The sequence below is a fragment of the Rhipicephalus microplus genome, chromosome 4 (assembly GCF_043290135.1).
Source record: "Rhipicephalus microplus isolate Deutch F79 chromosome 4, USDA_Rmic, whole genome shotgun sequence".
Taxonomy (NCBI): domain Eukaryota; kingdom Metazoa; phylum Arthropoda; class Arachnida; order Ixodida; family Ixodidae; genus Rhipicephalus; species Rhipicephalus microplus.
The window spans coordinates 58310468-58334238 of record NC_134703.1 but is presented as its reverse complement, the minus strand read 5'-3'; the positions used below and the strand labels follow the sequence as shown (position 1 = coordinate 58334238).

The following is a 23771-nucleotide window of genomic DNA, read 5'->3' as shown; positions in this document are numbered from 1 at the left end:
CTGAGCCCCTACTCGAACAACCAGCTCCAAGGCCCCGTCTAGATGGACCTTTCGTGAGACGGACTTTATGCACCTTATTTAGATTAGCTTTGCGGGAAGGGAGGTGGCGAATTGAGACATTGCGCGGTTTTGTTAATTAATGACTTTATCGTTTGTGTCGTCATGTGTTTTTTTTATGCATACCCTTGTATTGTTGCAGTTACTGTCTTTACGTGCCTGCCCTGTGTCAAACGTCGCGAGTGTCTTAATCATGTGTTATAATTTTGTGTAGTGGTTGATGTACGCGGGTATACAATGTTTGCCGTTAGTATTAAATTTAATGAATCAGTAAACAGAAACAGGTCGTAGCGTCTCTTACTTCCCGGCCCCAGCATGAATCCCTGTATGTAGAAAGTGATTGAGACACGTAGCCAAGAGGGAACTGGATAGACAAGGGGTTGAGTGGTCTTCCCTCTCTTTGGCGATCGGTGGCGTAGCGGGGGACGTCTCAAGTGGTGGCAGCGGTGGGATTACTGCTGGGGTAACAGTGCGAGATTTCACCCTCGTAGTAGGGAAGGAGAGGCAGCAAATTGAACGAACAGGCTACCAAGATGACCGACAGAGACGATTCACTAGAAATGAGCACGTGAATGTTAGCGGACATGGTTCCATCGTTTACGGGAGGTGAAACGGGTCCGGATATTGGGGTTTTTTTGAAAATTTTGGAACAGGTTGGTCACTTGGGTGGATGGCGGGATAATGAGCTGGTCTGCATAGCACGATGCAAGATGGTAGGCGCGGCGCACGATTTTGCGTGGTGGGATAATGGCGTCGCTGCGGCTTCAACTTTTTCTGAATTCAAATATTTGGCCCTCAAGAGGTTCGATATGGAGCCCCTTATCTTCAAAATGGAAAGGTTTCTAAACGCGAGGCAGAAGACAGATGAGGAGGTGCGGTCATTTGCGAGTCGCTTGCGCATCCTCGGGACCGCCACACTGGCAAGCTCCGATAGTCAGGATCCGGTGAAAGCTTCACTGCGCCGCGAAATTCTAGACGAACAATTGCTCTCGCAATTTTTATTAGGCCTGAGGGATCCGGTCCGCAGATTTGTTCTCTCTCGAGACCCAAAAACGTTTGACGAGGCCATTGCCATAGCGGTCAAGGAGGAACAGAATGAGAAAGTGTCGAGCAGCCATCCATTACCCATTCGATACGTAGAAGAGGACACGGATGTTCATGAGATGCATAGCCGCCTTGACCGCCTCGAAAAACTTGTGGAGAGCTTGGCAGTACGCAAAAAGGTGACACAAAATTGGCAGGAATTCCCGAAGCAGCTCCCTTATCCCAGCGGGTGCTATAACTGTGGCAGGTTTGGTCACATTCGGCGAGAATGCCAACGGTACCGGCGACGAAATTGGAATCCGATGGGCGACAGCCACATTCACAAAGACAAGGAGATGGTGACAAAATTCGAATCTTGAAACCTAGACGCAACTCCTCCTCATGACAGGGAAGCACAGAGGTCAATTGCGATCATAAATATCCGCGAGGAAACAAGCTCCTAAAAATGAGTCGTGGTTCACCGTGTGTGGATTTGGTTAATGTAACTTCCGTGATCGAGGAGGATGTTCCGCCATTGAGCGAGCGTGTGTTTGAGAGGAAAGCTGGCACCCCGGTGCCACTGGGTGAAAGAAAGGTTGTCGAGGTCGCTGGAGCAGATACAGACGGTTTAGCTGCGGTTTCTACCTCTAAGGTCCCACGAGACGATGAGGCATTACCAGTAGGAGTAGCAGATATGGAGTTGAATGAGAATGGGTTTTCTGAAGATGCAGTTGTCGGAGTTTTGGTCGACACGGTGATAGACCAAATGTTAGAGAGAGTAAAGGAGATTGAGGAATGCCTAGATCGCAACGGAATGGCTTTTGTGGGGCCAGAGGGGAACTGCAGCACACTCGATGTACACCGCACCAAACCTGGGCATGCGCAGCGGTGGTCTTATAGGATAGCTTCACACATGCCCCAGTCCGCGACTGAGTTGAGTAGGTTGAAGTTCGGACCATCTAACGAGGGTTCGGGACTCGAAGTCGGGGAAGAAGTCTGCATACGGGTAGACGCTGAGCGCTCGGAGATCGGCTAAGGTCATAAGAGTCCGCAATGTTATATGCCATTTTATGTTTTATAATTTCTACTTGGTCATTGTGCATGTTACTTTAGTAAAGACCTTCTGTCGAAGTTTAAGTTTTTTTATATTGTTTTGCTTTGGCTTGTGCACTTGTTTTATATTGTTGATTGTGTTTTGAAATGAGGCCGGGCAGGAGATGGTATGCGAAGGTAATTCAGTGCATATTCAGAATTCAAATTCAGTGCATATTCAGATTCAGAACATAGATTATACTGCCTGTGTGACCTGTGTTCTCCCGCCTTCCCGCTTTTCGTCTGGTTTGAAATGTCCGAGGTCTTAAAATTTTGTGCATGTATGAAATGAACGTGTACCTAAATGTGTGTATCCTCTGTTCGGTTGTGCCGAGAGTGGACAGTGCCGGCGAAGTGTGTGATGTGCTCGCATGGTAGTGAACCTTCCGCATTCATGACTGGACGCTGCGTGCCAAACCATCCGACGAGCAGCTGTGACCAGTGTGCGTTTTGTCCACGCGTCATCCACGAGTTTCCGCAGTGATTCTGAAGGTTTCAAGTGTGTTGTGCGCGGTAGAAATACGAAATCAACTGCTTCGTGGTGGGTGATGATTCAGCGACAATCACAGATTGGTTCTTCTCAGCGACGCGCTACCGCCAGGGCTGAATCACAAGTGTACTGTGTTCGCGTATCGTATTCCTAAGACTGCCGCGGTGTCTCAATTTCGCTGCGCAACCCGAAGGCGTTATGCGCCTGCATTTTTCGTGTTTGAATTTCCCCGCTGGGAAAATTCTTCTGCAAGATGAAGGGATTGTGACGTCCCCGCAAACACGGACTGAACACCGCTCCTTTCGAGATGTGTGCGCTCGTTTCTCAAACCCACGCATAAAGGGCATTCCGGAGTGAAGTACCAGAAGGATTACTTCTACTATTCTCACGGGCTTTCCCGCGCAAACACGAGGACCGTACAGCGCCTTGTCGTCTACAGACCGTGTGACAGCGTACGGTGGAGATAATCGGCGCACTCCCTTCAGATCTGTGACATGGGGGAGCAGCAGAACACTTTTTGTTGGTTCGGGGAATGCGACCTTTGCGGCAAGCGCCTGTGCCGGGTCCAGTATGCCTTTCCGTCAACCTCCGTGGCTCCAGGGCTTATTACTGCGTTCTGCGCGGATGGCCGCCCGCGGTGGTGAACGACGAAGAAGCGGCGGCTACGGAGAATTTGGCGGGAGACACCGAGCTGCATGAAAACGTTGAGACTTGGTCTAGACATCAACTCGCCAAGTGCCGAAAGCATTGGGACCATTGTTCACCCGTAATTAAAGTGTCTTCGGACGGCTCGCCCATCACTCTCCCTGAGGCTTGAGTTTGTACATCGTTACTTGCTCGGCTTTGTTTGGGAGAGGGTTTTCTACTGGTATAGGCCGCGGGGGCGGCCGCCGAAGAGGATACACTCGGACTGAGAAGAAAAGATATGCCGCGTGGAGTGGCAGACTGGTTAGGTGCCCCGGTAGGGCAGAGTCGGGTCCTACAAAAAGGGGACTACGAGACGAGCTTGGAGTCAGAGATATGATGCGAAGAGAGTCGGAGATACGATGCGACGAGCTTGAGATGGTAGACAGACGGAATGGAAAAGGAAGATGACGGTGCGAAGAGATAGCGATGAGAGGCGATGAGATGATGACTGGGGCAAGGATGGTACGATGAGGAATGAAAGTTAGGGATGGGAGGCGAGTGAATGGAGCGTTATGAAAGAGGGATAAGATGGAAATCATTGAGAGGCCCGACGTAGGCGACGAAGACGATGAAGACGCTGACGAATCGGACAATGACCCCAGGAAGAAGCCCTGAGCCCCGACTCGAACAACCAGCTCCAAGGCCCCGTCAACATGGACCTTTCGTGAGACGGACTTTATACACCTTATTTAGATTAGCTTTGCGGGAAGGGAGGTGGCGAATTGAGACATTGCGCGGTTTTGTTAATTAATGACTTTATCGTTTGTGTCGTCATGTGTTTTTTTATGCATACCCTTGTATTGTTGCAGTTACTGTCATTATGTGCCTGCCCTGTGTCGAACGTCGCGAGTGTCTTAATCATGTGTTATAATTTTGTGTAGTGGTTGATGTACGCGGGTATACAATGTTTGCCGTTAGTATTAAATTTAATTAATCAGTAAACAGAAACAGGTCGTAGCGTCTCTTACTTCCCGGCCCCAGCATGAATCCCTGTATGTAGAAAGTGATTGAGACACGTAGCCAAGAGGGAACTGGATAGACAAGGGGTTGAGTGGTCTTCCCTCTCTTTGGCGATCGGTGGCGTAGCGGGGGACGTCTCAGTGTTTACAATCTTCTTAGTGTTTTCATAAGGAAGGCATAATGACTAGGTGAAATGGACACAGCTACAAGTTTGAAATCATTTAAATCCAGTTAGCGTGAGGTTGCCGCAAGGTTGTCGTGTTGTTTACGTGTTCGGCAAAGGAAGGAGGTTATTAATGTGGTCGATTAATTTGTAAACCACAGTCATCATTCGAGAAGAGGCCTTTTTTTTTCACATGATGGAGTGGTAGATCTGTGAAGGCCACTTGATGATTGTGAGGTGTATGTTAAGGGAGGAGTGTCAGAGCCTGATTATTATTACTATATGTCTACAACAAGCAATTAACAAGGAATTGTTTTTATTCACTTTGTGAAATTCGGTTGCCAACTCTATTGAGGAAGCTTATATAGTTGGATTAACAGTTCTGCAGTGAGAATATTGAAGTCACAAGTGAATTGACACAAACCCTCTCGTACTATGTCCTGGTCCTAGTTATCTTACTGCATTAAACAACCAACTAGCTGACGCTTGCATTTTTGTAATAAAGTTGAACTCCTTCATAATAGACATACACCGTACAGCGATTCTTGTCTTTTTTTATGAGGTGGCCCGTATAAGCAGGGTCATTTTATGATCAACCCATATTTTACTGTAGGCACACTGGTGTGTCTATGCCCAGTTGTCTGTTGCATCAGTGTCTCTTATGAAGTGGTTCGACTGTAGTTGCAATAATGGCATCTGTCACCTTCTTTTCTAAGTTAACCTTAGTCATAGCTTTCAACTGACACCTCTCACTCTCTCATTTATTGGTACATCTGCAGACACGCCAATGCTCTGTGTCCTATTTGCAGGAACAGTTTATCGACAGGCTATTACTCTTATGTTCTTGCTGGCTATATGACATAGGTGTTTGTTTTAGTAAGTCGCTTTGTCTGTGAAGAGGTCTGAATGTTTTGAATACTCGTTTCACACAGCTAATTTCATGGTTGATGTGAATTGACTTTTCTTAAGGAGCATGTTTTATGTGCTTCAAGTGGATTCAGTTCTAACAGCAGCCTCCTGATTACAGGGAAAAGTACATATACCTGAGCAACCGCATGCCTCTAGCCATCAACAGCAACTACTACTGTTTCGACCAGAGCTATGCTCATCCATCACACATTCAGTCCTCAAGGTGCGTAGTTGTGGACCAACTGTCTGCTATTTCGCGGACAGCTCTCAATCTCTTCATGCACCCTGGTCACTCATGCAAATTACACTGGTGCCATGGCGTCTGCATTACTGTCTCAGTGCTATGTTTGGTTATGTGGCAGCCACTTGTACTGTTGTCCAGAAATCAAACAAGTAAACATTAACACGAGAAAACAGGCTAGAGGCAAGCTTTTCTTTTGAATGTTCTCCTCACTATGTGACCCAACAGAACTTGAGTGACAGAGGCTATTTCTGAGACGTAGCACACACAGTGCATATTGAAGTAACAATCAGATGTGTAACTTTTAGTTTATATGTACAGGGCAACCGAAAGTAAGCTTTATAGTTTTTTTATGATTCAGCACTGGGATGTATATGACAACCACCTTTGGAGGCAAGTTATGTATCTCGGAGGACACAGAGGGAGAGGATATTTATCACTGTAAGTTTTGTAAATCACTGATATTCAATAATGAGTTTCTTCGCGACTGCAGTAAGTGGGCACGGTAATATTAAAAAGTTGGAGATAGCCCTGTTTTTATACAGTTCCACTTCAAAGAATTCTTCTAGCATTTCTGTGCGCCGAGATATCCCTCTGCAAAGTTTTGTTGTGGCTCGCATGGTTTTACCTTGCAGAGCAGGGAGGATCAGTGCACTGTTGCTCCTTGGCGGGGGGAGTAGTCATTTCTTGCTATTACCAGCCTGTAGTAAAGGGGTGAATGCTGTCATTTATGACCATGCCTTGAAAGCATTGTAAGGTTAAATGTACATCACACAATGTATACATTAGGTTAAAATTGCTTACAGAAGTTGGACACTTTATATTGTATTCATGCCATCCAGTGCAGGCTGCTGGAGCAAATATATATATATTTTTTTGCAAGCTTTATGTGCTTTGTAGGGCAGCAATCCTTGCAGTTTCAACACTCCTGGGGAGACAACTGCCGCACAGTAAGAATGCAGTGTTCGTATTATACTATTGCTTTATTCTTTTGTGCAGGACAGCAGTGATTATTCACAACTGCCTAGTCTTCAAGCGCCTAATTGACCGGGAAGAACTGCAACCCCTAGTTCTTCGTGGCACAGTTCCCATTTGTATGTCCCAGTATGAAAGGCTCTTCTCAACTACAAGGTGAGACTGTTTAATCAACGTGTCAGTACACGGCCTTGTTGCTGTGTTTAGAAGAGTTTGCAGGATGGTGCTGAGGATGGGGGCAAGTGTACATCTACATGCTCTGTCTCACTCGTGTAGCATGTATTTCGGCTACATTTCTCGTCTTTATTCCAAATATCGAATTGATCTTCCATGCCCAAACAGAACCTTTAGGCTATACGTTCATTAGAAACACTGATAAATGTTAGTTACGTTCATTAGAAACACTGATAAATGTTAGTTGGTTTATGAGTAGGTGCTTGGGAACGTGACATTCTTTTTGTCACTGCTAGTATGCTGTGTTTCTGGGTCTTTTTTTAGAACATAACAGAAGGAAGGGGAACACCTCCTTGATCTTAAGTGGGGGCTGGACAGGCAAATGTGGTCGAGTGTCATTCTGTGCTGTGTATGAAGGGGCGGAAAATTTAGGGGGGGGGGCACAGGTCCAATATGCTACTTCTTGGTTATGCCACTGATCTGCCTTGGAAAGAGCGGTGGAAATCAGTCAAGCTTCTTTTGCTTGATTATGGAGGAAGTTGAATGCATGTAGCTGAAGAGAAAGAAGCTTGAGGCAGTTGCTGATTTAATAATCGCTGCTGGCAGTCTTGCTGAAAAGGCAGACGCAGTTGGTGAAATTAAACATGTAGTGAAATCCAACTGCCTGTGAAAGACTGCGAAAGTTCAGACTGAAAAACTTGATAGCATTGAGTTGCAAATATAAAAGAAAAACCAAGACCACTTACTCTCAGCTTCAGAACTTCTAGTCCTATGAAATGTTGCAATAAGTGAACGGAATATCCTCTGTTGTGTGGAATACAATTTACTGTGAACTACAATCATGTCCTGTAATTATTTTGAAAGCTCCTTGAAGAAAAGTCTTTGAATTCCTTTCTTGGAAACTTTTAAGAACTCTAATGAAGGAATTTACAAGAATGCTAAAACATTTTTTTTTCATAAATAGAATTTTGGGGCTATCACCGTAAGCTGAATAAAATTGGCAGTGACCGTTCCTTTTCTTGACAAAAGATTCTTATAAGTTCTAGTTTGCGGCCTCCTCACATGTTTTTAATGGTGTCTTCAGGCAGCGCAGAAAATATTACTAACCTATTAAAAACAGGGATGAGATGGCTGCACATATTGCACATTTTTGTTAAAATTCCCTGAACCAAACTGTTTCAAAAGCGTAAAAAATGTAAAAATTGCACTGAATTGTTCCAAAATCGTCTTAAAAGCGAGAATTTCGATATCCACGTTAGCTTAGAGAGAAAAAAAATTTGCATCTCCAGGTAAGGGGAACCATGTGTAGATGCGAAGGAGCGGGGGCTCATGCTTACACTGGCAGTGACGTTGACGCTGGGGCTCATCAAGCGAAAGCCAAGTAAAGGTGCCCTTGACTGAATTCCGAACGCGCAATCCAGTGCCTACATTACGTGGTGGCCTGTGAATGGTTGTGCAGCGTGAGCAGTCAGTTTTTTACTAGCAGACGCTGCCTGCGTCGGCCTTGCGAGGTGAGAGATGGGGAGACGAACAACAGTTTCGCGGGTTACGCAGCCTAGTAAAAAAGCTGCTTCGTATCTAAAAAGGCATGATTTTTCAAAACATGATTTTTCAAGCAGCACCAGAAAGATATAAGAAAAATGAGAGGTTCCCAGAGTACATAGGCTCTCCCAAGTGTGTTTCTGGTGCACTTTTCTAATAATGGCTCTCATGGTGCCTCCATAATTTCGTTGGGACTGTTGTAAATATGTGTGACCCTTCAAAAAAGTGCTACCTTGCCTCAAACGCACTGCTTCTACTTGCTAGGTCGTGTGTTGTGGCACTTTTGTTGCTTGCTGAAAACTGTTGAGTGGCATGCACACCATGGTTCAATCTCAGGCTCTTTGTTGTGCATAATATGTTCCTCTGGTCTCAGCGTTTTTCGTGTTGACAATTTCACATGTGGTAACCTACGCATACTTTTTTCGTGACAGTGTTCGTGTCGTTACACCGCATACCATATATGAGTGTGGCGACTATCTTGTTGCGTCAACATGGCGACTACTGGCTTTCTGCACGCGACACTTCTCCACGATGCTTTAGAGTTTCTGCATGAGAAAGCAGTAGCGGACTGATGCTAAGCGCTGTTTGCGTTGCCCACTAATAAAAGCGTACAGTATGTTTACCGGGATACTTGCATCTGGGCCACATGAGGGATCTAGGGAGGGGTCACCAAGAGTCGCTTTTGAGGGTGTCAGTGGTGCAAAGGAGTCGGTCGCTCATGGAAACTTCAAAACTAATTTGAAATGCCTTTCGAGCTATATTCGTTGTTGATACTTTGTGGATGATATACACATTCACGAGAATCGATACCGCAGGCTCTCTCGGCCGCGAACTATTGTGTCAGTGGCCCTTTAAACGCTAGTACTGTATTTGCAGAGCATGTCGTTTTTACTTTATTAGGCCTAGAAGCTTCGGCCGCATGCCATTTTTGCTTAGTGCCACGAGTTACATAAAGATACGTATATGCTAAGTTGCTCACTCTGAGCAGCATACAATGAAAAAAAAATGTATTTCAGTAGGCCTTCACCTAATCACCTATAGCATATAATGTTGCTGTCATTTTTACAGAGTACCTGGTGTAGATATTGATGAAATCTGCCACTACAGTTCCACTGAGTCAAAGGTAGGTTCAGAGTGCTCTTTGCTTTACGAAGATCCTTCTTGTCATTTGGGGCAAAGGTCATAAATGTGTCTAAATGTGTCAGTATCATAAATGTGTCTGTGTGATTATGAGCTTAATTGTCAGAATTCATGAAATTAATTTATGGCTACATTTTTCTCATTTTCACCAGCTAATCTCAATGAAGAGGCGAAACCTATACTAATGTCTGTCATTGTGTGCACTTGAATGTTCAATTAAAGATTTCGTATTTATGGTGAAAGACTTCACAACATGGCACATTTCATTGCATCTACGTTTCTGTCTTAGCTAGGCTAATGATGCTGCATTTGTCCTCAGAGCCGTGTTGTTCTGTACATTTTGTCTATGTGAGTTTTTAAAGATAATGCAAGTGATATTTGAAGTAATACTATACAGTATGAACACTCTAAGTGCCATAAATTTTGTAGTAGAAAGAAAAACTGCCTTTGTGTACCAAACAACAGAATAAATGTTCGAAGATTTGAAAAGCCACTATGAGTGGCCAAGCGTTACGAGCTTGTTACTTCAGCCTAAATCTTACTTGTTTGAATTGTGAAATTGAAATGGAAAAGTGGGAATTCATGGTACAGGTAACAACACCTGTTTGCATTGTACAGCCACGATTGTTATATGGAGTTATTTTGTATCAAAAAATATTAAATAATGTGGTGAGAAATGAAAGAATTCAGGTGCACAAATAATAGTAAGAGTAGGCAGAATGCATACAGGATTGTCACTGAGTGGGGCAAAAGCAGCTGTTTAAAGCAAAAAAGTGACGCGAAGAGTACAAGCATCTGTAATAAAATAGCTTGGCGAAAATTCTATGAAGTGTGAAAAAGTTAAAGGGGATCGAGTGCCATAGCAAATGAGATGACTTTTCATTTAACCCTTTAGTGTTAGAAGTAATGGAACCTGTTTTCAATATGGCTTATTCTTTCAGCACGTTATGCTGCAACACAAAGGATTTTTCTACAAGGTCGATGTGTATGATGCTGCGAACCAAATTCTCTTCCCGACAACACTTGAGCATCAGATCGAGTGGATAATGGAAGACGCTAAGAAGCATACTGGTATGTGCATGTGCAGATGACACATTCCGTTAATACCGTATATACAGGCAGTTGGGGATAAGAGGCACAAATGTGCTTATCTCGAAATGGGTTGACTTGCAAATGAGGACATGTTTTTTTTTTCTATAATGGGTACGCCGTGTAAGGGACAAGAAATAATCTCCAGTGTGTGCGTCATATAGTGGAGTGCAATTGTACCATATTTACGCTAGTCTAATGTGCCCCTCAATTTGGTGTGCAGCCAATTTTCGGCAAGTATAAGGTACGAATATATGGGTGCAGCCAAATCTGACATTCACCACATCTTTTAAAAAAAACTGGCATGTACTTGTCTTGATTAAAAAAAAAACTAGCATGTACTTGTCTTAATTATCAGAAAAAGGTACAAGCACAATTTACCTTGATAAAATGGTAAATTTATTTTCTGGGCTGTTCCTTCTCCGATTCAGTTTTAAAGTTGCTTTTTGTTAGTACTCAGCTCTATTCCACTACAGTGGCCACAATCTTGAAAAAGTCCGCCTGTACGGAGTTGCTTGGAAAAGTCCGCAAGTTCGTCTTCAAGGTCTATTTTCTAATTTCGGGTTCTGAAAACTTTTACTGGTTAACATGCAGCTGAAGATCTACTTTAGCGCTACTCATGATCGCTGGCACCACGAAACTTAACGAAAGAGACGGGACACAGCTCTCTCACAACATCTTCCTTTTAAAGGATTGTTCATTCTGGAAATAGTGTATCATTCTTTATGCTTCATTAGAAACATATGACGTGCACATGTCGCAGTAGCATGCAAAATCAACCTACGCGAGCAAATAAAATGTTTTCTATTGCTATTTTGTGATGGCGACGACACTATGACTAACCTTGTTGATGCTAGGCTTTTGCCACTGTCACAAATGCGCTCTTGTTTTTGTATTATATTATAACACGCTGACAATGTTGAGCCCGTTTTATAAAAAATAGTGCAGCTCATATTCGTGTCAATAAAGTATTTCAATCGCCTGTGAATGGGACAGCCTGAGATTGACATTAACGCATTCGACGTCTGTGTCTCCTGCTTATTTTGTGGTCTTGGCTAACGAATAGCCTAGCTTTGCTTAGCGATTTTTTTTCTGGACTTTTTGTTCTGTTCTTGCTAGCTTCGGTACATAGACACTGAATGACAAAATAAGCATGTACTGTTCTGAGAAGTTTCACAGTGGTGCTGTGGGCGCGCAGCACCAGTTCAGCAAGTGCAGGTGCAGCCGCGACATTACAGCGTGGCGGCTTCTGCCAAAACTAAGATGCAAGTGCTGGTAGAGTTCGTCGAATAGGAAACACCGCGTGTGTCGATGGTGTTCTTTTCCAAAACATTGCCACGATGGCTGTCTTCATGCCGTATAAAGAAAACTGCTCGACAGCATTCGTGATTCCGACAACGGCGTTCTGTACAGTAACAGAGGTAGTGTTGACGGTGTTTGTGTTGGTTCTTTGCTCGTTGTACGTGAAAATGTCAGTCATGTTCTCAGGTACAGAAACACTGTTGGACTGTTGGACGACGATTTAGGGATATTTTATTCAATTCCATACTCCTTCTATTCAAGTGCGTGTGAGGCCATAGAGCAAGAAAAAGCGAAAAATCCCAAGGTCTGTTCGACCGACAGAGCCACTTTTCTTCACTCTACATCATTATAAGACACGTGAGCAAGCTCCCTTGAATACATATTTTAAAGCAGTATTTTTGAGGGCTTCCTACCACATTGGCTTCACTCTTTCATAAAGACGAAGTGAGCGCGCAGCTTGCGCCTTGAGCTGCATTTTTATTACTTCAACCTTTTTTCTTTTGTACGATTCTTACTGCAGTCAACCACAGTGGATTTTTCTGCTCATAAGACACACATGTAAAAACATCCATCCTAATAGCTGCCGATAAGACATGGCTAAGATTACCCGTCGGTGGCACGAGTTTGACTTGACTGTTTGCACGCACGCCCTGAACAACACGCGGCGTCGTCTGCTACAAGGTTGGGAGGAGAAAGGGGCGCATGCCATGCTGCACCTCTCTGCACCTTCTTTTTCAGAAAGTGCATGCCGGCAGAGAGCTTGTGCAGCACTACGCTTGTACCACGACACAACGAAGAAGCCAGAGCAGAGCGCATGCGTGGCACCAGTAAATCGAGGAGACAGGTGCTGCACCCGCTGAACTGGTGTCGCCGGTGCAGCCAAATCGAAGAGACCTATGGGAATGATGGGTAGTACACACATATGCATAGTTGCCGTACTTTCGGGCAGCGAATCGTACATGCAGCTTCGTTTATTGCTGCTTACCGTTTTGTTTTGAAGAAAAGAACGTTTTTTTTCAACTTTGTGACCAGATTCGAAATGGTAAGCCTAAAACAATAAGGTGGTAAAGAGCAACCGCTGAACTTTTGTTGATTTTGTTTCGTGAGAAAACAGCTCCAAGCTTCACGAACACACATGGAGCCAGAAGCAGGCCACGAGTACAAAGATGAGACAAATCTGTGTACTACCCATCATTCTCATGCTCGCTAAAGCGCCATGCATTGCAGCTCCCATAGACACTAGTGCCAGAGTTCCCTCTAGTGTATATTAGGTAGCTATATGGGAGAAGGAAGTCAATGAGTTCTACAGGAGAGGGGAGGCTGGCTGACGCGCACGCTCGCGCGTGTTGCTGCGCGGGCGGCTTTATTAGTTCCCGTTGAAAGGGGAGGCAGGGAGACTCGCTCCATGCACACGCGTGCTGGCATACAGCTGCCAGGGAGCAGAGGGCACAAGTTTTGAATTACCGTAGCCATGATGAGACGGAAACCTTCGCGAGCTATAAGATATTGAATTGACGTATACCAAAATGATCAGTAAATGCTCATAGGGGATGCAAAATGATTCATTATATCTATTCTGAGCAAATTTTTGCTTTGTAAAATGAAGTTTTATATACAAGAGAGTCTATGGGAACTTCATGGGGAATTACAATTGCTTCATTATATTTATTAGTTCCTAATATCCCACTTTGTTATAACGAGGTTTTACTGTGTTCAAGGTTTGGAGGTCATGTCAAGCTGTAACGCAAGTAACTTAATCCGGTGCTGTTACATCGCGCGCTTTTTTGTCGTGCACTGCAGTTTACGACACTTTGTCTGCAGTTACCTTCAGAATAGGGGCCTTAATGCATTTCATAAGGATCTGCACGTCGTATGTGTTGTTGGCAACCTAAGAATGGCAGATGGAAAAAGGAGGGAAGGTTATCGGTAAACGTGCATTTTCACGATGGACTGCTCTGTGAAAATTCCTTTGCGAATGATGGTTACCCGGCCAGTTCGGTTTCAAAGTGTATCCTGACATATAGGCATGCAAATTTTCAGTGTTATGCAATGCCCAGGTATTGGTAATCGGGGTTGGCGCTGAAACTGAAGCAATAGAAGCAACTTTAACTGTACTGCAACAATTTCCATGGAAAATTCTCATACTATAGAAAGGGGGCATGTTTGAATTATCCGGAATATTCTTGCAGGTTCTGTTGCTATGGTCATTAGAGCAGAGTAATTCAGATTAAGGAGTTTTTGAATAGTGGCCGCAAAGCATTTTGCGCATGGACGCTTTGGGTCAAGCTGGAGCGATGAGTTTTCGAATAGGGTCTGCAGCGCTTTGGACTCTAGTCTTGACCGAGAGCTGTAACTTCAGTGAATGCTGTCACGTTTGTCTGGCCCAAAACTTTTGGGGTAGGCTTTGGGGCTCCCGCTAAATTCGAAAAATGGCATCCAAAACCCAAACATGGTTTGGGTTTTGTGCATGTGCGGTGGTCTTGATGGTATTTCTTTAGAGCCCCAAGCTTTTGGGCCCCCTATTCGAGAACTCTCTGTTAGAGTACTGGAGACTAGTTAATGCTTTGTGCCTCATTCAAAATGTCATGCTTCCGGAAAAGCAAAACAACAGTGTGACGAGTTGAGTGTTTTCATTTTCGATTTCCTGCAGCCAGTGAAGCTGAGGCATCTCTGGCGGCTCTCACCACGTTAGACAGGGTGACGTGGGCAAAGATTCGCCAGAAGCACTTCGCTGATGGCATAAACAGAGAGAGCCTGAGTGCCATTGAGAAGGCCACATTTTTTGTAAGTAAAATTCGCATCCTTGTATAATCGGCACAGTTTATTTTATATTTACCAGCAAGTGTCAAAAAGAGTACCGAGGGGCTTGATATTTATACAATTATATGAAGGCAAGAGAAAACAGAGGCAGGGAACACTTAAGGCAAGAGAATTGTTCTTTTGTACTAAAATGTACATGCACTTATTTTTTTATTTACGCCATATGCACAGTGCCACATGGCATTACCGTGGGGGGGGAGGGGGAATAAGCAAAAGAAATTCAAAGCATACAGATAGCAGCAATCTATAGGTTCATCAAGGAAACATACATAAATACGTATCAAGAAGATGAGTAGCGCTAGACGGTCCTCTTAACTAACACTGGGGAGGTCGCTGGGCAAAGGCGTATGCTCTTACGAGAAACTCATCATATTTGACAACTCCAGGCTATCAGTATTAATCTACAGCTTTCCAGTATGGCGCACCTCATAGTCTCTTCATGGTTTTGGTGTGCAGAACCCCTAATGTAATTTTAAAGCAGCTGTAATTGTTGTGGGGTTACTTTCCTGCTTGAGGTAATTGTGAAGACAGACTTTGATATTATAACGGGCGATGAGGCACGTGGGTGTTTTGGTAAGGCTGTCATTCCACCATGGAAAACATGCATAAGTTGACTGTGGTGCAGCTTCTCAATTCCATAATGAATATATTGCTGAAACCAGTGTCCTATTGACCATTGCACAGTACTCGATGAGTGAAATGCGAAAAATTCGGGGCTAGGAAATGCACATAATTTTTTTTTCCAGCGTCATTGGCTTGTGTAATGGTGACGTATATTTAATCAAACACATCAGAGCGAGCATTACCTGCAGTGGCCAGATCATTTCTAGTGACATGAAGTGGTTGTCTAAGTGCATGGCAGTTGCTATACTAAAAAGAACAATGTCGCGTTTCAATCTGTGAGTAGCACTGTGGTGAGTGAACTTCTGTTATGCCCTATATTCTTCATGTGCCCCACCCCTCTGCTGTTTGCAGGTAAGCATGAATGACCTGGAACCAAGGGGCCTCACTGAAAGAGGGAAGTTGCTGCTCCATGGTGACGGCAGGAGCATCTGGTTTGACAAGTCGCTCAACGTTCAAGTGTTCAAGGACTGCACATCGGGCATGAACTGCGAGCACAGCATGGCCGATGCCCCTGCTATGGCCCACATGTGGGAGTCAACCGTTACGAGGGAGTGAGTGGCGACTTTGATTTTGAGAGAAACACTCTTAAAAGTAAATAAAAGTAATAGTGTTTGTACGTTGCACAGCAATATGCAGCAGCCGGACAGTGATGTCTGAGAAAGTCTCGCTAAAGCTGAAATGTGAAAACATTTCGAAATATGGATGTGAAAGTTGGCGAGAATTTATTGCAGTAGTATTCGAAGTTGGGCTACAGTGTAACCTCATTACAGCGGATCTGCTTACAACAGGTTTTCTGATACTGCATACCGATTGGTGACATTATGTCGACCTCCCCATTTGTTCCATTGAATGAGCTTCATTTGCTATGCATTCTGGTACAACGAACATTCGGATATAATTGTCTAAAATGTGACGCCAGCAAGGTGTCAGGACTCCTTTACAGCGGACTGTTTTACTGCAGACGGTCCCATATTCAGTAACTTCCGACTCAAACATTGGTATGCTTTTTGGATGGGAACTGTGCGCCACGGATATGGGCATGCCGATTTAAGGATGGAGGCCGCCAATCTGCAGTCTGTTGATAATCATTCATGCCTAACTAAGGCGACAAAAAAAAAAAGGTGTGCAGCGTGCTTGGTCTTCTTGCGTTTTGGGGTGCTGAAACGTGAAATTGCTAGTCACAGCTCCAAGTAGCCGCTGCGTACCGAGCTTGGCCAAGGGGTGTGCCGCCGATGCACAAAATGCCCATCCACAGTACTGAGGAGCTAATGTTCAGTGTAATTTGTCGCTTTCGACGAAGCACATTACGGCTTCTTCGCTTTTGCATGTTCGCTAACGCGATGGTCTTGCCCGCAATGTTCGGAGCAAAGTTCGGCCTAGGAAAAGTTCGGCCTAAGGCTTCAAGCAGAAATCTCGTTTGTGATGTGTGTGGCTGCGGTGCCTGAGGCTTCAAAGTCTGTCAGGCTCGATTGCAAATATAAAGAGTTGTCCCGCAGTGGTCTTCATCCTAAGGCATGAAGTGCGGATAAGCAGCGGATCTAACGAAACGCTAATACAGTGGATTCGACACGCACGTTTGCGATATATGGGACGAATTTGACGCGCTGTCTTACAATCTGATAACTGAACTTCGGCTTGAAGCTGCCTTTACTAAATCGTGACCGGTAAACACGGTACGAGTGCGAAAACTTCATGAAGTAGCTCGATTTTTGACAGTTCAGCCGTTTAGAAGCTTTAATTTTTATAACTACATTCTCACTTCAGCAAAGCTGAAAGAAAATAAATCTAACAAGGATATTCAAGGAATGGTGGGCTGTACCCACCCCTAGGGCATACCTTTGTACGCTGTCATTGAGTTACACAGTGCCTAAACGATTCAATCTACTTTTCAGTGATGACTTAGATCCTCTTGTCGCATCTAATAAAGATTAAGCGTTACTGTATGGGCAAGATCCCCACAGAATGACACAGCATGCAGGATTGAATTTATGCTCTACTCTTATGTTTCTGTTTTGTTAAGCAATCTGTTAAGCAATGTGTTTTTTTTTTTTGTGCACATATATGTTTGTAGCTATTGCTTATTTTAACTATTCTATAATTTTCAACTTTGATTATGTATAGTATTTTAAGTCTTCGATTATACATTTATATCTATGAATGTTCACTGCAGTGCCATGTACCAGGTCGTCGGGACCCTTGTCAAGCCACTTGTGCGGCTTTTAGTCCCGTCCCCTCCTTTTTGGCAAAGGAAACAAAAATGAACTTCAAACTTCCAGAAAGCAGTTTATTTTTTAGTTTTGCAAACATTTTCGTCACCTCGGCAAGCACAAAGATTTTTTACAGCACTTCTGTGTAGTTTTTAGTGAAGATAATTTTGGAACCAGATTTTAAAGGGGGGCGGGCACAGAAACTAAGTTTAATTTTCGAAAATTTATGATATTTATCCCTACACCCCATTGAGAATAAATCTGTTTATGACTTGTAATTCAGTGTTTACATCAAAGTCTGCTAGAACAATACTTATATTTTACATTCTCCTTTTACAACGAACAAAAATTCTGTTAACTACGGAGGTCTGTTGTAAAGAGGTTACACTGTATTTTGTAAGGCAGCATGTTTGGTACTGCGTGAAAACATGGGAAGGACTGAGTAATACAGGAGGGACGCGGATGAGTGCTTGTTCGTGTTTCTTCTGTTTTACTCCGTCTTCGATGCTCTCGCGCTGTACCACATGTGTGACACGTGTGGCAAGAAGCTTATTTTCCACATGTTAAAGCTGAATCTTTCACAATACATGTTCTCTGCTTTCTATGACGGCCGTCTTCCCAGCTTCTTCAGCTTCTTGCCCTCCTTAGTATTTGTTTATGTTGTACTAAATATTGGCTCTGGAAGTGTTAGCTCATGACAAGAAACATCTGAAGCTACCACTGTAGCTGTGAGAGGCATTGGCTATTATTATGCACACGAGATCAAGGAGACATTCATAAATGTGTAAAAAGAAGTTCGGAAGGTGTCATGCTTTCTCCACCCACATGAAGTATTGTGTGTGCACGTGCTGGCAGAAGAAACTGTGCTAAACACTGTGCTAAAGCTCTTTGGTAATGTATAGTTGGTTGACATGTTAATGGCAGCTTGATTAGTAATACAGTCGAGCCCGCTTATAACGAACCTGAGCGTGACGCCGCATCCGTTTGCTGCATCCCGGAGTTCGTAGTAAATGAAACACAGCTTTTAAAAAAAGTCGCGAGTGAAAACACAAACTTTTTTGCCCCAAAAAGTCCGTGATGCACGTGTTTCGAAGAGTAGAAACGATAATGGCGGTCTCAAGTTCACGGCAGGCTGCTCGTTCGCCGAGGCCCGTGGCATAAGCTGCATGAGGCGCTGGCTCCAAAGCTTCGTCGTTCTCGCAATCCGATTCCTCCAAATCGCTCTCGCCACGTACTTCATTCACAATGCCCCAATCCGGGCACGGTTCTGCAGTGTCGGCATCATCATCGGCCGTAATTAAATCATCGCAACAGATGTCCCACCCGCTCTCCCAGGTCGGAGTCGACGACGCGCTGCCACAAATCGCCGCCGCAGTGGTCCTGTTCGGAAGCTTCAGGCTCGGCATCGGGCCCAAGGATCGTCGAAGTTGGCCTCGCAAAAAATAGTTTCGCGCACATGTAGCCGTCACCACCGCCAGCGAAATATTCACCATCTCCACAGCTGAATACCGGGACGCCCGAAGTGGCAAGTTGGCTGCCAGGTGGTCAATAGCTATGAGCAAGTGCTCCGCAACGCGGCACCTAACACGTGGATTACGCTCAAGCGAAGCGGTCACACTTTCGACGTTTTGTTGAGCGGCACGAAAAAGCGTGCTAGTCCTCCCGTTGGCCATCATGACGACACACGCACATCAAGAGCGAGCAAGACGCGCACACGCCTGGAACAGCTCTGGGCATGTTTCCGGTCGGAAAACGAAACTAATTCCAGCCAGCGTGGCGGGCGTTGCGGAGCGGTGGAGACGGGCAAAGGTGTTGTGATCAAGAGAGGAGAGCAGACTTGCGAGAGAAGGGCAAGGAGTTGCGATAAAGCACTGAAGAATGAAATATTCCTTCCTGCGTGCGATAAAGAGAGGGGAGGATGCTGCGGGAGGGCGACCTTGAAAACCAAAATACACGGGAAGGAGGTAGGTTGGGTAGCTTGCTTGAAAGGTCTGCAAAACTCGCACGTAGAAAACTTGGAAAGAGTGCCAGCGTGCGCAGAAGTCAAAGCATGGCCGCCTCATTCGGTGCGCGTGGCGGCGTTTGAAGAATCGGCGGCCGTGATCAAAAAATTGTTTTGTTGCGCCGGCGGGTTTGCGTGGCCTCACGAACTTCGATATTTCGTGATTCATTCCGCGCAAATTATCAGCCATTTTCGCGCTTCCGCACGCGTGCGGAAGGCATGCTGAGCCGAGTGCAAAGGGAGCGAGAACAAGTCCTAAACACGAAACGAATCGCAAATTATCAGAGTCGGTGGGGTAGCGTACGCGCGTGCACTAGAGGCAGACTATCGGAGATACAGTCGGTGGCCGACCATGTTCGCAAATGGCCTGGTCAGTCCAGGCCAGTGACGCCAATGACAGTACCAGCGATCAAAAACAGGGTACGTGGCCGACCGGTCTTCGAAAGATCGGTGGCAGTGGGAAAACACTGACCTCGTCTGGCGATGTGGGGTGCTCACCGTAGCGGGGGGACAAAGGACGGAGGGGTGCGTAACAAAAAGCGGTCAGGGAGAGCAGCAACTAGAGGGGCGCGGAGGAAGAATCGGCGTTTAACAATAAGAATGTATGGGCACCTTGCCGATGCCTGATTGGTAGTCAAAATTAGTTTCCCGGGAAGTCGGCAGACCGCTGACTCCGTTCGCTGTAACCAATCAGCGGCACTCGGAGATGTTCGTTGTAAGTGCGATTTTGTTCCATTGAACCAATGTATATTTTGACGGTCACGTGGATATTGTTCGTTTTAAGCGAAAGTTCGATTTAAGTGGTGCCTTTATATGTGGGCTCGAGTGTATAATCTGCCTGCCTCTTTTTTACTTCATCTTGCATACTTGCTGTTGCCCATACAGTCGAACTCCTTTGTTAGAGACACTTATGCAAAAGACAAATAGATATAAAAGACGCTAGTGGGCCTACATTGAAATAGCGCATGATGAGGAAAGGCATTTGTGGTACTCTGCTTATAAAAAACACCTCATATAACAGACAAGAATTGGAGCTCAGTGTATGTCTCTCATAAAGGGTTCAACTTATATGCCTCTGTGCCGAACTTATGTTGGTGGAATTGTCTCTGTGCAGAATTTATGTCGGTGGGATTTCTTTTAAAGGGGCTCTGCAGCATTTTTACAAGTTATGAATGAATAGGTTCATTAATATAAGTAGTTTATTGTCTCACATATGGACTGTTACAAAAATTTTTATAATCTATCTAGTACGAGTAGAGATACACTGATTTGTCGCACACTGTAATTGGTTTCTCTCTTCTCTCGTCCCCATGAGTGTGCTGGACGGTAAGCATGGGGTAAAGAAATGTGTAGTAAAGCAGAAATTTATTGTGCCAGTGCCACTGTCTTATTTTCCTGTTCAGGGTGCTTGAGAAGCTGTACGACGAGTCTGGCCGCTGCATGCCACCGGGCAAGAAGTTCAAGCAGTACGCCATCCTGCGACCCCAGCGTCTCGTGTGGGACATCTCGCCTGAACTGGAGAAAGACATTGCCGAGGCTCTGGCCAAAGCGAGGAAGGTATGATAGAAACGAGTTTTTCTTGCTAGTCTGCCTCGGTACTGTAGCGGTTATGGTGCTTGGCCGTTGACCTGAAGGTGGTTGTTTCGATCCTGGCCTCGGTTGTCACATTTAAATTGGGGCAAATGCTGTAGTGTGCTATGTCAGTGCATATTATGGTGTATCCAGATGACGGACTGACCCGCTGACGGCCGAGTCATGTGACAGAACGTGCGTGGCCCGTCCGCTTACCCCATACACGTGCGCAGTCCCAGGCAGGAGGAATAAAGCCTGGGTTGAGGCCAGTTCCAACCATAAACGACGCCGCACACGCATCTTCAAAGAGAGCCTGCAAGTTCGAAGTGCCGCCGGCGTAGTCGGCTGCTGATAAAAGAAAGAAAAAAAAACAATCTGTCTTGTTGACACCCCGCCCATTGACACGTATGGCCCACAGCCAAGGATGGGGTCAGGCAGTCCGTGAAAATGTTTTCAACATTGTTGGCTCTTGTTAGCCTCGTGGCCCATGGCCCAGCTATGGACTTCCTCAGCTGAAGCTGGAAGGTCATGTGACGGTGAGGCCGTGAGTCAAAAGTGGGGTTTAGCCCATCGGATCCACCATTTAAGCCCCCCAGATGGTGAAAATTTCTAGAGCGCCTTGCTACGGTATCACTCTTTATCATATCATTGTTTTGGGATGTAAAATCTCAACAATTAAGATATTAGTATCTTTGGCTGACTATCACTGGAAAGGAGCATGTATTTGTGTGCAGTTGCATTTGCTATGCCATGGAGTTACCTTCTAATAAGCTTTTTGGAACGGTATATGTAGTTTCTCTAGTGAGAAGCTTGAGCTACTGCAAGGCTGAATTTTTTTTCTACTTGCGATGCTTCGTGTTTGATACTTTAGAAAGGCACTAAATAGAAAAAGAAGCGTAGAATGATAAAGTACTTCAAAGTGATATTATTCATTACTAGAGCTGTGCGAATAGTAAAATATTGGGTGTGAAGCGCATTCAGAATATTGAAATGTGAGTGTGAATAAAATAGAATATTTCCAAATATTTAAAAATATTTTTCTGATACTTTGAAGAGACATTGCAAAAAAAAAAAAAAATGCTGGAGCAGTTTCCTTCACATGTTCGTATCAGATAGCAACATGAAACATTTCTTTTGGATAGATTGAGGAAGAGCTGGCGGTGTGGTGTTTCATAGCTGTGTTACCAAGAATGAGGCAATGCAGAAATCAAATTATATTTATGTGCATGATTTGGTGCAACCAAAGTGTTGCCGACAACACTTAGCACATGAAAAGTGAAGATGCTACTTCCTAGCCTCACCTTTTTCTTCAACATTTATGCCCCTTTGAGCTTCCTTTAAGTCTATGGTCACAAATCTGTCTCGTTGACGTCAATACATAAGTATGTCTGAAATTCTGGATGCTAAAAATCTTCGAGGTCTGCTTTTTCGAACTTCCTGCCCAAATTTCAGGGGAAAAGCAGCATTAATTGAGCCACCATCTCTGCCACGTCTATCACCTCCATGTTGGGACCTGCGTTAATAAAATTCAGACTGTAGTGGAACTTGAAAGAAAGCTTTGCCGCAATACGAGAGCATGACAGGGTGAAGCATACTAAAAATTTGAAGGGGACATTATCAATTTGACGTTGACTGTATTTAGCCTTCAGGTAGTTTAAATAGTAAAATTCCAGTGCAGATTGAATCAAGTTGCAAACACTGTTAAATAAATATTCGAAATTGTGGATATTCGCACACCCCTATAAATTACACAGCAGGAGGGTGATTACTAGAAGTAAAAAAGCAAATAAAGCCAAAATTCTACCTCTTGAATTTAACACCAAAGCCCCATACATCGCTATGTCAGCGTGGTAACGTGGTTAAATTTTAAGTATACCTTCATGTAGTGCATTCGTGGGTTATACTATTGGTAAAGCAACAGTCCTCGACATCAGTTAGATTTATTATCTGGCTGTTTTTTGGATTGCAATGTAGTCAATGGCAAATCAGTTCTGTTCATGGTAAATGTTATCCTAAGCAATGGATATTTCCTCAAATAGAAAGCTTCACTTCTGGGAAATTTATGTGGATTTTCTTTTTAGCTGTGTTTTGTATAAAGGTGGATGTAAACTTTTGCTTTCTGTAAGTTAATGTAATTAAATTATGGAAAACAAAAGTTTATGGCAAACAAAAGAGGGAACTCACTGGCAGGGAAGGAAGTGGGGGAATGAAATATGGGCAAAAAAGGAGACTTGAGCCAACATGCGGAGCGGTTGTTTATGACCTCTGTTGACCATGCGGCAAGGCCGCACCCACTTGGGATGGCTGCCATGTGTACTACTACAGTCGAAACCCGCAATAACGAAATCGCCGGGGAAACCGAAAAATTTCGTTTTTGCGAGAATTTCGTTACCTTGAGTATGAGACATAAAAACAGTGATACGGCCAGCAGAACTAAAATTTATTGCCAAAAGTCGGTCAACTTATTTTGCCGACCCTTGCATGCAACAACTTCTAAGATCTCCCTTCGCACTGGAAAAAGTGGAAAAAAAATGTCGTCGTCATGTACGCCGAAGAAGGACCGAAGGGTGTCCAGCACATCCAAAACAACCCGCAGGTTGGGTTTCTCCGCGTGCGTCTCTTTTTGGTCCTCGGTGTCGTCAGCTTCGCACACGCTTTCGATAATGGCCTCGTGGGTCACTTCCTCGTACACGACTACATGG

General features: G+C 44.6%; 1 protein-coding gene across 3 annotated transcripts in view; it reads left to right on the top strand.

The window, feature by feature from the left end:
• The window catches only part of LOC119172007 (carnitine O-palmitoyltransferase 1, liver isoform), a 149116-nt gene that overhangs the window by 100522 nt on the left and 24823 nt on the right, over positions 1 to 23771 (top strand). For all 3 annotated transcript variants that reach the window (XM_037422961.2, XM_037422962.2, XM_075892815.1), the window contains 7 exons: positions 5500 to 5604; positions 6622 to 6753; positions 9382 to 9436; positions 10395 to 10524; positions 14495 to 14628; positions 15640 to 15839; positions 20901 to 21054. In XM_037422961.2, coding sequence (XP_037278858.2) covers positions 5500 to 5604; positions 6622 to 6753; positions 9382 to 9436; positions 10395 to 10524; positions 14495 to 14628; positions 15640 to 15839; positions 20901 to 21054 — 910 coding nt within the window. The remainder of the gene's footprint in view (positions 1 to 5499; positions 5605 to 6621; positions 6754 to 9381; positions 9437 to 10394; positions 10525 to 14494; positions 14629 to 15639; positions 15840 to 20900; positions 21055 to 23771) is intronic.